The 14,729-nt window shown below is 40.1% G+C and overlaps 1 protein-coding gene across 4 annotated transcripts in view; it reads left to right on the top strand.

The window, feature by feature from the left end:
• The window catches only part of LOC103721377 (AFG1-like ATPase), a 39,977-nt gene that overhangs the window by 20,459 nt on the left and 4,789 nt on the right, over window positions 1–14,729 (top strand). For all 4 annotated transcript variants that reach the window (XR_003388471.2, XM_026810305.2, XM_008811557.4 and 1 more), the window contains 7 exons: window positions 102–224; window positions 1,473–1,594; window positions 1,667–1,736; window positions 2,424–2,516; window positions 3,974–4,101; window positions 4,807–4,948; window positions 11,472–11,606. Coding sequence is in view for 3 of the 4 variants with exons in the window: in XM_026810305.2 (XP_026666106.2) it covers window positions 102–224; window positions 1,473–1,594; window positions 1,667–1,736; window positions 2,424–2,516; window positions 3,974–4,101; window positions 4,807–4,948; window positions 11,472–11,603 (810 nt within the window). In the remaining variant the exon portion in view is untranslated. The remainder of the gene's footprint in view (window positions 1–101; window positions 225–1,472; window positions 1,595–1,666; window positions 1,737–2,423; window positions 2,517–3,973; window positions 4,102–4,806; window positions 4,949–11,471; window positions 11,607–14,729) is intronic.

Raw genomic sequence — 14,729 nt, 5'->3', positions numbered from 1 at the left:
TTACATAGCAAATGCTTGATGCTTTCTATCTTATCTTTGTTTGAATTTGTAAATACTTCATATTAATGCTCATGGAAGTCATGTTTGCTTCAAAATTCTAGGATAGTATGCAGCAAGATATCTTCCGATCATTCTTGTCCAAGTTGGAGGAAAATTGTCAAAAAATTCTAGTTGGTAGTGAGATTGATCATCGCCGCCTAATACCAAATACAACAGGAGATCAGGTGAGTTGAAAATCATGTAAGCATCACATTTCTGATGCTTGAAGATAGTTTTATAGCATCATACTAATGATGCATGAATATGTGTGTGATTGGCTTGTGAATGTGTGCTTCTGTTTGCATGCATTCATGTGTTTTCTGGTCCAGCTAAATTCTTGCTGAAGAACAATCAGTTTCACTGTAATTACCCCAATTCTAGTTATTCACAATGAGTCTGGAGCTACTATGGCATAGAACAATCATAGTTTTTTTTGTGTTGATAATTATTTAACTATACAAAAGCTAAAAACTGTATGCAGTAAGAGTAAGGATACTGTCTTTCACTTCATAACCATATAGACTGGATTTTTATTTCTATGCATCTATGTGGGGTGAAGCGCATGGAGCCACAAAGTTGCAACAAATGCATATGGAAACCAATTTTATTCCTGATAAATGGACTTGTCCTGTACCATTTGGTGCTTCAAATCAGTAGGTATTTATGATGTGCTTTAATTTTCAGTGGGCACTAATTTCCATTGCTTGAGTCAATTGTAGCTGTTTCCCACAAGCTCTTGACAACAAAAAAATACTATAAACTGACATTTCATTGTTAGTTTTTCATTATGATTCTATGACAATGCTTGTCTGTGTCAACATTAATCTACTCCACTTGTATCAAGACAGTGCAAAGAGGCTTATTCCATCCTCACTCATCACTCTCTTATAGAGTTCAGAGCCAAGCTTTATTCATGTATTAATATTGGCTTCACATTTTTAAATCTATGAGTTGAAGTATATGTAATCTTCTTTTGCTTGAAGGTTTTGCATTTCTTTATCAGTCGAAAAGAAACAGATATTGTTTGTAATATTGTCTTGCAGTGTCAGATTTTTAACGTTTTTTTTAAACGTGATCTTGGTTACACTGTTTTGGCTTTTTAGCTCTTATGGTTTTAAACAATTATGAGCTGATATGATCGAGATTCAGTCTAGGTACCGGATCATGTACCGGTAAATTAGCGGTATGTGTTGGGTTGGTGTGGTACACTAAACAGCAGAAGAACCTTTATCATTTATTATATGAAATACCATTGTCAGGAAAATTGTATAGACTTGTTTTCAAGTGACATGTTAATTCTGAATTCTTGTTCCTTGTAACAAGTGTCGAGTACTGGCTGCTACGACTCTTTACATTATTAGCGGTCATGATATATTTTCTTGGACCATATTCAAGGCCATGCCTATAAATTCATTAGTGTGCATTTCTTACAGTGTCATTACTTCTGGCCATCCAATTCTGATGCCCACAGAGAATATGAAGCCATGTGGCATGACATCACTAAACAAGCTGGAGAAAATATTGCTCCGAGAATCATTTCCGTTATGTTTGGGAGGTAAGGGCTTCACAAGATAGCATGATTTTGATGTTCTCTGTTAGTTAATGCCTGGATAATTTTCACAAACAGATCCCTGGAGGTTCCTGAAAGCTGTAACGGAATAGCAAGATTCAACTTTGAGTATCTTTGTGGTCGCCCAGTAATACACGTGTCCCTTCCCCTTTTTTTTGACACATTTTTTTTTATTGTATATTAAGGTTGCCCATATTATGTTCCTTCAACTTGACTGCATTGTTTGATTCTAATTATGGAACTCAAGCACTAATATGAACAATTTGCAAGGAAGAATCTGCATGTTGTTTACCTTTTATTAATTTGAGAATGGTTTTAGATAGAGAACCAAGAGAGCTTATTTAGTGGGCACCAAGGAAAAAACATTGAATATCTTTTAGGCTGTCTTCATGAATAGCGTGGTGGCAGGTACATGTAAAACACATCAAGAAACCTAGAAAGTATCTAATGGAGCGGAAAGGCAAGTGTGGATTGACTAGCTTGACTTCCTTAATCTTTCCTCACTTGCTGACACTCCAAGCTTGACTCACTTTCAAAAGTGTGACATTCAATGAAAGTTTTACTTTATGTACGCATTGGCTATTCATTGTCATAGAGGCTAGCTTTCTTGCTTTAATGACTGGGTGGTTTTTTACTTTTTTGCTTTTCTTCACTAATTAAAAGACTCGTGTCTCTACATCTGGGATGAGATTGAGGTATTACATTTATTAAGCTAGCAGAATAATGTCTTTGTAAAAGAGATTCTTTTTAATCTTTTAATAGCTTTACTGTTAAGCAAATATTTGCCACTAACTTCTATCTCCATTATATTAAGGTTGGAGCAGCAGATTATATTGCAGTAGCCAGAAACTTTCACACAGTGTTCATATCGGGGATTCCAGTGATGAGTATGAGAATTCGTGACAAGGTATATTTGTTCTATGCAAATTCTATGTACATTTTTCTTTAAATAAATCACAGATCATTTAAACAATTTTCCTTCATAACATAGATTAATTGTATTCAATTATTATTTGCAGCAGTTTATAATTTATTAGTTCTTGAGGCTGTCAATATGCCGTGAGAGAGACCGTATTGGGTTCTTCTCTACATTTGAACAATCACTATGATGCAGATTATATTTTCAGAGATTTCTCCTCTCCTGTTAAACTCAAGAAATCATCTATGTTTCCATAAATACTTGGATGGAAGACTTTGGTAGGGAGGTGAAAGACCTCCAACAATTTCACACAATGTTTAGAGACCCAGGTGGGTTGACCAATTGACCCACCCGACCCGTCACCCAAAACCTCAACAGGTCGGCTCACCTAACGACTCATGATTTTAGAGAACTTATTCAATTTCCCGCATCAAATGGTTGACCAGTTCAATCTCTAAGGTTCGCTGTATTGGATGCACCGTACCGTACAATATTAGTATTGAACTGGTACACAGTTTCGTACCGTACTGATACTCGGTATACCTTGTTGTCTTGTACCATTCTGCAAACTGATATTGCAATAAGATGGTACTTGTACAAGTCCGGCACCGAGACGGCGAATCTTGATTCAATCCAAACAAGTTGACCAGCTTGCCACCACCAAGGCTGAATGAAGGTGAGAAACAAAAATGAATAAAATAAGGAAACGAGAAGGGGGAAGTTATAGGGCATGGTTGACTAGTTCAATCCAAACAAGTTGACCTGCTTACCACCACCAGGGCTGAATCAAGGTGAGAAAGAAACATGAAAAAAAAGGAAATGAGAAGGGGGAAACTATTAGGGCTTTGTTCAGTTCCTTCAAGGCTTGGACTTGGAGCCATTCGCTGCCACCATGCTTCACTGTTCACCACTTTCTCTTCCTCTTTGAGATGTTGGGGCTCTAGAGGTGTTCGTGAGTGGCCACACTTTTGGGACTATGGGGTGATTCAGTAGAGGCTGCATGAGGGGTCTTGAGCATCAATGCCTGAGAGGAGGTGGGACAAAGGGGGTTGAGGTCATGAGGTTGAGACTGATTGAGGGCTTGAGGTGGTAGCACAGAGAAGGTGTCAAGGTGATCGATAGGAGTTGAGGCAGCTGGGACCCACAACCTGAAATGGTTCGATATGGGTCACCAGGTTCTGAACACTTGTTCTGACATATCCTTGCAAGTCCTGTCAATTTATGATTTTGATGAATTAACACTTGAGGTGGCAAGGAAGACGAATTTCAGAATGTTCATAATTTCGCCCTTTCTTCGTCTAAAAGAATATGGGATTTGCAATGTGTACAGCCACACTCTATTCAAATCTTCTGTCTAAACAAAACATTCTCTCCCTTTCATTTGCATCTTTTTCTCCCTTTTAACTGATGATATATTTGATAATACTCCTTGTTTTCTGCCTCAGGCGCGGAGGTTTATCACTCTTCTTGATGAGTTGTACAATCACCACTGCCGCCTTGTCTGTTTAGCAGCTGCTTCCATTGATGATCTATTTCAAGGAACTGATGAAGGAGCTCTTTTTGATCTCGAGAGGTATGTTATGCTGTAATTGTCAGACCCATACATGGAACCTCCGGTTATGCAGGCAACTACTCCACAAAAGTTCTTTGATGTTTTCAAGTGATGAATCTTGATATATGCCAATTTTTTTGTCTTTTACCTTTACTTTATACAACGTAGAACCGTTTAATATGTTTCACAGCTAAGTGCTGCAATTTTTATGTCCTTTGAAGAAAGTTGGAATCATACTTATATTTCATTTTCTGGAACTTCTTTTCCTACATTCCTGTAGGTGTTAGCATTATTTTGTGTATGTTGTCTGTATATACATTATTATAAGCCAATATCAATCCATATGCTGCAAGCCTGCAACCATTGCTCTTCACTCATGCTAAAGTGTGCTAGCACAGTGCAAAACAATGGATTGAAAATTGTTTTTTGTTGCTAATTATTTGTTGGGATATCAACTATGTCTGAATTTAAGTTGAGCTTCCCCAAATCCTGTATATTATGCCATGTTATCAGATCAGGCAGATGCTTATGCTTGGCATTTTGAATTTACTAACACGAGAATCAAACAAGCACTAACAGAATGAAATATTTGATGTATCTCTTTATCTTTTGTCATATTGAAGATTCTCTCAATAATAATTATTCCTCAAAATTGCATGTCGGTAGACAGGACTGTTAGTTTTGGTATGATGGATTTGTTAAAAGTGGCATCTTCTAAATCTGCAGTTTTCAGTTTGAGACTGAGACAGAAGGTGGGAAACTGCGACGAGATGTTTTAGCTGCTGGTAGTGCCGGTTCAGGGCCGCCTCCTTCTGGAATCATATCTTTGTTATCTGGCCAGGAAGAGATGTTTGCCTTTCGCAGGGCTGTAAGTACCAGAATACACTAGTTGGTTTCATTTTATTTTTCTGAAAGATTTGTTAGATAGTTTAGTGCTTTAGAAGATTTCTGACTGGTAGAAGTAGAATATATAATCTATGCGCATATAGACATAGACCAGTAGGCTGTTGGCAAGATTGTTGCATGGCACACTGCCTATAGATTTACAAAATTCTTCATCAGTCTCATAATGTAATATCCTGAGCCTAACATCTGAATATTTGCATTTCTTCTATTGGGGTTCTCAGCAGTGTACTTTTAACATGTGTCACCTCATTGATCTGTTTGCGTGCAGGCTTAAGTGCAGGCAACACAATATGTTGCATGTAGCTTGTCAATAATAATGTAAATTGAGTAGTAACTATAGTGTCAGATTTTCAATTTTCTTGATACTTTTTGGAGATTTTAAATGAAGTGTTCTCTCTTGCCTTTTCCCCTTCCTTTTGTAATATATTGTCCTTCAGAAGCTTTTAAGATGTAAGCAAGAAAGTGGTCCACACCATTATGTTTGGGTTCAAAATATACCATTGTTTTATAAGAATCATGTGCCTTAACTGTTTCATATGGAGTTATTTGCCTTGGTAGAAGTCTTTGAATTTCGATTCTAGGTTCAACATGGCCTCTGTTTATGTTCATTATTTTTAGATTCCCTTTGGTTAACCTTTTCCTTTTTGATCCAGAAACAAAAGCTGAGCTTACCATAATTAGAAAGAATGATTGTTTAATTTAATTTCCGTTGCAAAGGGAACTTGCATTATGATATTCAGAAGAGCATCTGACCTTTACTCACATTTTTATGTGCATAAACTAACCGGTTTGCATGCAAAATGAAAAAGATTCTTTTAGATCTATGCAAAGTTTGCCGTACTAATGCATTACCACCCCATAGCAGGCGCACTTTACCGTATTAGTATGAAACCATAACTCTGTACAAGGGGTGCATCGAGTCTTGTTATGCCAAATTGACCACTGTACTAGATTTACTAATGTTGTACCTGCATGGTATTAGTATGGGTTCCGGTAGTGAGATTGCGAATCTTGGATCTTTGCATTGAAAATTAGCGAATATAAGGAGATCTGTTCGCAAAAAGTTCTAAACTACGAAATTGATTAAAAGAGCAGATGAATAAACCTGTAGTTCTCTTATTTATCTAACTTGCTTATCTTGTGTTTAGTTTTCCATGCCAATGAACCTTTGTAGAATTCAGATTTTGTGGAACTTTACATGTAATTTGACATCCTCAATTGTGACAGTTTAAGGTTTTTCAGCAAAAGTAGTTGCAGCTAATACAGATGGTATTGCCTAAACTTCAATGAACACTCGAGCAAGAAATGTGAGTGAGCTAGCAATAAGGCTAATAATGGTTAAATTTTTTGAGTACAATTAAGTACAACTTTTTGAGTTGCAACATATGTTGATTTGGTTCAAGGAATAAAATCTCAAGCATGCTAGCCCTGAGCTAGTATGCTAGGGCAATGTACAACCAGAGGTTGGCTAAATTAGGCCCAATCTGACTGTATTGAACTGTATTGGGGCACATTAGGCCCAAGCTGACTGTATTGAACTGTATTGGGGCACATTAGGCCCAAATTGGTCTCAAATTGTGCTGAACCGAGCAGTACTCCCAGCAAGGTTCGCCATACCGGTACCGATAGCGTACCAGTCACCTACCGAATCGATGTGGTTTCGATTCGTACCGGAGTCGGGCAGTACGAACCGGTTTTTTTTCGCATCTGCGCGCGTCCCTATTAAATACCACAGAGTGGCATTAATGATTGCATGGCATTAAATGTTACTCTGTCATTAATGATCGCGTGGGCGCGCTGCCCCGCGTGGGTGGGGAAACTGCGCGCGGGGCAGTTGATAGGCACCTCAGCCCGCTAAGCCAAATTCCATTGGGCACGGCCGAGGCCAACCTCGGCCAAGACCATCGCACGGGCCAAATCCACTGCTTGGAGGTCTGCCCAAGCAGTGGCCAACCTTGCCAGCCACCGGCTCAGCCCCACGCAGACCACGCCCAGCGCCTACGCGAGGTTCGACGCCCACTGCAGCAGCGCGCGGCCAACCGCGCGCCCAGCCAGCCACAGCAGAGGGCAGCCATCCGCGCACCCAGGCAGCCCCCAGCCCGCACAGCCCACTGCGCGCACGCCCCAGCGACGCGCGACCCTCCGCACGCCAGCCTGCAGGGGCGCACGCCCGCACCTGACCATCAAACCACACGTGGCCAACCGCGCGCACGCCAGACACGGACGCACGGTCCGCACGCGGGCCCGTTGAGCGCGCGCCCGCCGGCGCGCAAACCCCCGCGCGTGCTTGCCTGCGCGCGATCCTACGCCCGACATCTAGAAGCGCGCGGACACCCGCGCGCCCGACGCCCTGCAGCGCGCGGCCCTCCGCGCGCCCGAAGCCCAGCAGCGCGCGGGCCTACACGCGCATGCCTAGCCACGCGCAAGCCTCCGCGCGCCCGAGCAGGAGCCCAGCTGGCCAGCGCTCGAGCGCCAGGCCAGCCCAGCGCCGTGCGTGCCAGGCACCCCGCGCCCATGTCCGTCTGGCACGCCCGAACCTCGCCAGACCTAGGGACGGCCAGTGCACAGCAAGGCCGCCTCCCCGTCCCTCGCCAACACTTGGCGCCCATACAACGATGGGTTGCACGTGCGCCAGACATGGGCATGGATACGGGCGGCAACCAGGGGCATCAGCCCTTGCGTGCGCACTTGGGTGCACATGCACAAAAGGCACAGCAAGCGCAAAGCTCGTCCGAGGCTGCATCTGGCCGAGCGCATCCAAGCCACATAGGTCCAAAGCCAGCGCACGGGTCGAGCCCAGCCAAAGACACAGCAAGACTATCGAGCCCACGCACATTGAACCCGGACCAGCCAGCGCATGCGCGCCCGAGAGCCAAACAAGGAAAGCCATGGTCGGCCAAGCCAAAGGCACGACCAAGGGACAAGTGGCAGCCATCCGCGCGCGCAAGAGCACCCGCCAGGCAGCACCCGACCAAAGCCAGCCGGCTGAGACACATGGCAGACATCCACGCACCAGCGCCGGGCCAAACAAGGAAAGAGCATGCGCAGAATCAACGGAGGAGCCTGTTGGCTCTTCCATGGAGATCCGACAGGCAAAGACATGGGCGGCCCAGATGCACCAGGCCGCGAGATGAATGCACGAGAGGATGCCACGCTAGCGATCCGCAGGAGCAAAAGCAGCAGGGAGCGCGTTCCGGTAAATCAGGAAGTGCATCCCGGGAGTCTATTTGGCCTAAAAATCAGGAGATCCAATCAGGCCAGCAGCGGACAAATGGAAACATCCGCATGGGACACGCGCCCCGGCCAACCGGGCAACGCATCCCGTGCGTCCAACCCAAACCAGCACATGGCCGAAAAGGGCCAAACATAGTTAGACCCCTTGCGGCTAACTTAGAATCTTTTGTCATTTGAATTTCTTCCGCAAATAAGCCAAGGCATTATGCTTATAAAAGGAGCCATTAGGGCCCTTAGTCGGCATCTCTTAGCATTTGAATTCTAGCATTGTGTCAAGGGTTGTATCCCTTTGTTTCAGTCGGCCGAAAGGCTTGGGCTAAGGTGAAGAACATCACTCTCCTTAGATTATTTTAGGCGATGCAAGGTTCCTTCCGGATCTTGCCAAGAGTCCTTGTAATCGTTGCTTGATTGGAATAGAGTCAATTTTTTTTCTACATTGTGCCCCAACCATTGATTCTTTCCCACCACCGGCAGCCATAAGGCAATAGCACACGGCGCGGTTTCACGGCAGCAAGAAGAAAAAGCGATACCCACATCAAGACGGTCCCAACACACGACATCCTTCAAACCTTGGCGTGGGGTTTGGGACCGCAAAGCCCCGTGGGCCAACAGCAGTTCCCAGCGTGTGGAACCGCGCGGGGATGGGGAACCATGTGCGGGCGCGCAGCCCCGCGTCCGCGTGGGCGCTCTTCCCCGAGGGAGCGCGTGACCCTTTCGGCCACGCACTCGGACGCCACAATGCTGCACTATGATTTAAACATCCACAACACGCGACGCTGTGGGTAAAAAAAAATTACTGTACTGGTGCGAACTGGCCGGTTCGCCGGTACACGATCGGCACGCATGTGTACCAGTCAGTTTCGGCCTGAGATGGCTTGGAACCGGATTCCATAGGTCTGGCATACCGTTTACAGGCCAGACCAGTCCGGTACGGCCCAAACTGGCCGGTATCGACCGGTTCGGCTTTCCATGCTCCCCAGTTTGTTGTACTGTTTTAACCTCTGTTTTTGTTTGTTTCCCACCATTTCATGATTGCAACAAGCAGGGAGAGACCTTCAAAGTTTGGAGCTAGAAATGGCCTCCCTACTTCTTTTTCAACTTTTCAAAAATCCAAGAACAAATAATGGTTAAATTGAATAAACTATTGCAGGGAATGTGTTGTCAGTGGGTTTACCAGTGTGTATGATCACTGCATTTTAATTGTTAAATTTAACATATATGTTTCCAATGTATTTCTAGTCGCAAGTTACATGACCTTGTTATAAATTATCAATATAGAAACTTATAGCACATGTGGAATAGGAGGACTAAGGCACTTGAATTGATACTCTTATGATTTTTTTGCAAAAACATAGCATTAAAACAATAAAATATAAGGAAAAAGGTAAAAAAAAAACAATTTTGGAGGCCAAAATATTCTACATAAGGGCCTACTGGCTGTATCAAGTGTATTGATCAATATGGCATGTACCATATGGGTCCTTTGTTGGTATAATACTGATACTCAAGATTTCAATCTTGGTTTAGATTATTGTTTAATCTATGGGCATGATTTATAAAGGCAAGATGCATATTATATTTTTGATTAGTGAATAAGTTGGTTGAAGATGCCACTAGATTTTGCATAAATAGCATAGCTGGAAGTTAATCGGGCATTTTGAGCTCCTTCAATCGCAATAGTGCAAAGAGTTCCATACCAACGCAATCATGGCTAATAGAAAAGGCATTAGTGGAACATGAAAACAAATAATGAGCATTTAACTTACTACATCTGTTAAGGATTGAAACAAGATGTTCACAACGGAAGCCAGATATTTAAATTTATAATAAGAATAATAAACTCAGATTTGGAGCTTCTCTAATCTCCAGAGATTGGATTGGAGATAGGAGAGGGACCCATTAGATTTTGAATTATCTTATTCTGTATTTACATATTTGTTTTTTTTCTTTTTTGTGCTAAAATTTAGGATGACTGTTAACAAGTCACAATTGGTGCAAACTATCTTTAACTAAGGAGGTTTAATTGATTAGAAGTTTTATCTTAAGTGAAATTCTTGGAGAAGTGTCTTGATTTGTTAATACACTAGATAGACATATCTTAGGGTATCCCCTTAACTATCCTAGTTGGTTTGTAATTTTTGTGACTTAGCAGATTACCATATCTTCTTTTGTGCCTTCCTTATTCTCCTTGGGTTCCAATACTGTATTCTCCCTTGTCATCTTTTTACCTTCTTTCTTCCTCTATTCCTCTTCTTCTTCTCCCTCATTTTATCGTCCTTCTTCTTGCTCAAATTGTATGAAATTTGTGCATGTGCTAGGTAAGATTAGATATAAGATTTATTTGAACTATAAAATTTGATCCCATATATATTTCCTTATTTAGTAACATCATCATGTTTTTTTGCTCCAATTTGTTCATATTCTTAACCTCTAACTTCCTTAAATGTGCCTAATGTTGATTTTGGACAACTGATTACTAATTTTGTCATGCTATCAATCTACAATCAAAAATAAAATTTCATTTTTTTGCATATTGGTACATCTTTTATAGTGCCATGGATATCTATTCTCACTATGGTCTTCATTCTCGAGTTGGGTGTATGTGGCTCGCAATGCAAGACTCAATGCTCGTTAACCCTATCTCCTTTACATCCCATAATACTCTGTATCACCACAAGGAAAACATAGAAGGAATTTAACTGATGATCATGGTGCAACCATCTAAACCAAGCATGGTAGGTTGGATCATATCCTTTTTGTTGTCTATTGTTGATTGACACTCTGATGAAGCTTTTTTTCAATTTTTTCAATTCTATCCTTTTCTTGAATAATTTACCTAGGTTTTACTTAAACAAAAAAAAATGCTTACTGAGGGAGATAAAAGCAGTTATCTGTGAGTTAATAATTATTGCGAGGAAGGTTTTATTGGTTTCCATGGCTTATATCCTTTCTTTGAAGTGTTTTGTCATCTACAGTGGCCGTGGGACTTTCTAATACTAATTAGAACTAATAATTTATAGGAAGCCAGCTCGATTAATAAGCTGAGAAAAGTTGTAAAGATTGTTCATGCATGTTTTTTAACAAAAAAAAAACTTCTTAAGTCAGTTAAAACACTGGCATTTTAATTCAGATTACTCTGTGTAACTGTGGTTATCCCTTTCTCTCTATCTAATTGACTGTCAATATTGTTCATACCTATGCCTTCAATATAAATTCATTATTATAATCATGTTAATGAATTCATTTTGCAGGTCTCACGGTTGATTGAAATGCAGACACCATTGTATATTGAAGGGGTTCGTGCATTCCACCCCTTCTTTCAACAGCACAGCCAGCAGCTGTCGATTTGTTCAACTTCCTCCTCCCTTCAACCATCCTACTGACAGGCAATGATCTCTTTCCATCAATTTCTTCTAGCTTTATTGTGCTATTAATTTCTGATTAATTATGATGCTAATTCTCCGCTTTTGCTTGGAAAGTCTACTTTGAAGATATGGTAGAGAAAACTGCAACAGATGAAGGTAAAAACAAAGTGTTCTAGGATGTGGTTTTAAAATGTGGTAATCCCAAAAGCATAATGCACGTGCAATATCTTAGTTGGGTGTTCCAGTGTTTGCAAAGGGAAGTTGCTTTAGGCTTTTGATAAACTACCAGAGTACTCAATCCAAACAATGAGGATAACCTATACTTGATAGCATTTCTTAGTCATTGCAGTTCTGAAGCACCATCTTTAATAGCTTGAGCAGACCATAAGATTTCTTCTAACATTTGGGGCAATGAAGAACATCTGATTGAAGTTTAAAGTTTTAGGTTAAGCTTTGTTATATTGACTTATTATACAATATGAAATTTAGGCAAGAGCCTTGCCAGCAAACTACCACCAAAGCTTGTATCGAAGAATTTTTTGGAAACCTACACTATTCTCTTGAGAACAGCTTGGGAACCTTTCTTGGAGCTGAAAACCATGGTGAAGGCAGTATATATAAAAAGTTGACAGTATATATTGCCAAACTTAGAAGAATACTATTTATCAAACAAACAGTTAAGTGATCACAACCCTTTAGTCTAGTTCTTGAAGTCAAAAATATCTCCTCTGGTCAGGGATGCCTTGAGTTATTCCAAAGTCTAAGCCAAATAAAATAGGAATAACTTGTAGAATAACTATTCATATTCCACTTTTTATGGCTCACGAGCAAAGTTTATGTAAATTAAATAAATCATAAAGTTAGACCATGATTTTAAATTAAAAAATAATTAAAGAATAGATCTGCACCATAGTTGATGCATTAAGGTTATGCTTGACTTCAGAAGAATAAAGTAGGAATAGAGCTTGTCGTAAGCCTTATTCCTGCCCCAAATAAAAATACAAAAATAAGTGAGGAATAAATAATCCAATTAAACTTGTTCTTCTAAGGGTTGGAATAACTTCAATAAAGCAACAAGGTCTTCTCTTGTTCCTACCTTTTCTCCGTGACAAAAACAACCTCATCTTAATCCAAAATTTTAACCAGCCAAAAATAGGAATTGCACAATAACTATTCCGAGAGGAATAACTTTCTATTTTTATCATATCCTTGAACCAAAGTCTAAATTATATAAAGCAATGATTGATAATCTTTGATCCACTAAAACTAAATAAAGTACAAAACTATGTCGTGATTTTATGAATTATGATAGTATTTGGTTTAGGAGAAAAATAAGAAAGCGTTATTCCTTTCAAAAAAGAAAATGCGGATAAAGGATGAGTACTTATTCTTGTTAAAGTTGCGTGTTAGTGCAATAACTATTTTAGGTGATGGAATAACTTTATTCATGGAGTAAGGTCCTCGATATTCCTATATTCTTTTTCTAAAGGGCCAAAATACCCTTAGCCTATGGTTATTCTTGAAATTTCAACTTATCATGATCTAGGAGGATCATTAGACAACTCTCGCCATCTCTGATAGGTTTGTGCAGAGGTTTGGGAGCAAGAACTTCCACATTTGAGGCTGAATTGCACAAAAATTATGCAGGCCATAACATTCCCGCATGACATCTAGTTCTAATGCTCTTTTTTTTAAATTGATTTAACTTTTTAAGATCTATGCGCATGTGATCATCCCCAAGGGGTTCATCGCACTAACGTGGGGGCAGGACGATGTTGAGACCTTGAAATAGGTTGGTCAAAGTAAAACTTTCCCTTGAGGTAAGTCTTTGATTAGATGTATCTTCCAATATGGGAGGAATTAGATGATTTGATAGAAGCAAAAGTAGATATAGAAGTCTAGATACAACTCCAAAGCAAATTTCATCCTAATATAAATTATTTACTATTTGAGAACAAATTCTATTGTCTTTTAACTAGAAGTGGAATCCAACCTGGATCCAAAAGGGGATCATACTAGTGTAAATATAGAAGTTGTATAAAAATTTTAATTATATTATTAATAAAAGAAAAAAATGGTCTAAAGATTATTTTTGCCATTATTATTTTACTATTTTTTTGCAAGGTCCAAGTCAGGTAGATTGAAGGGATTGCTTGCTTCTCTCTTTGATTTGATCATTAGAACAAGTTGTGGAATGACTATTCATGTTCCACATTTTTCTCATTCCCACACCAAATCAATTTGGACCAAGTGGAGTTTCTCAATAATCGCATTTATAAGACAAGTTCAATTCCCTTGTCACATGGGAAGACAGATGTGCGGACACGACTAGCTACTCATCACTATTAATCATCTTCCGCTCCATCCTTCCGTTCATTTTCACCTTAGGATTTGTAACACCATTCTTGAGAAAAGGTACGGGAGGCATAATGGCCTTCTCTCCATCCCTACTCTCAATTCCCTCTCTCCCCTCTACCCCATAGATGGAGCAGAAGATTGATAGAAACATTAGGCTTTTCTACACTAGTATGTTGCTAAATGAAACTTAATTTTGAATTGAGCGAGCCCATATTGGCTTAATATTAGTTCGATAATATTCTAGTTTGGTTTACTTAGAAAATCAAATGAAAACCATTGCAAACTAGTTTCTCAGTGGTTCCCATAATTCTTTGTAGTTTATCGTAAATTTTATGAATTTTTATTTGTTTATAATGCCATATCTTATTTCTAGGGTTGTCATTCAGGTCGGGTTGTTGGATGTAGGTTGGTTAAAAAAGTCATCAACCCGAATCTAACATGTTTATTAAACATGTCTAAAATTCAGATCTGAACCCAACCTGTTTATAAATAGATAACCCGACCCGACTTGCATAACCAGTTTATTAAATAATTTAAATGGGCTAAACAGGTTAACTACGTTTCTAACAGATTAAGCGAGTCGAGTTAAACAAGACAGAAATAGTTAAATAGGTTTTAAATAGGTTAAACAAATCTTAAACCGATTAAATGCCCAATTATTAAACGGGTCAAAATGGGTTAAATGGGTCAAAGGTCTAACCTTGAACCCGACCCATTTAATAAACAGGTCTAGATAGGTTGATCCGTTTATGACCGAAATCTATTTACGTCAAACCCGACCCTACT

Source organism: Phoenix dactylifera, chromosome 11 (genome assembly GCF_009389715.1).
Source record: "Phoenix dactylifera cultivar Barhee BC4 chromosome 11, palm_55x_up_171113_PBpolish2nd_filt_p, whole genome shotgun sequence".
Lineage (NCBI taxonomy): Eukaryota > Viridiplantae > Streptophyta > Magnoliopsida > Arecales > Arecaceae > Phoenix > Phoenix dactylifera.
The sequence above is the reverse complement of the archived record's forward strand: the minus strand, read 5'-3'. Positions and strand labels throughout refer to the sequence as shown.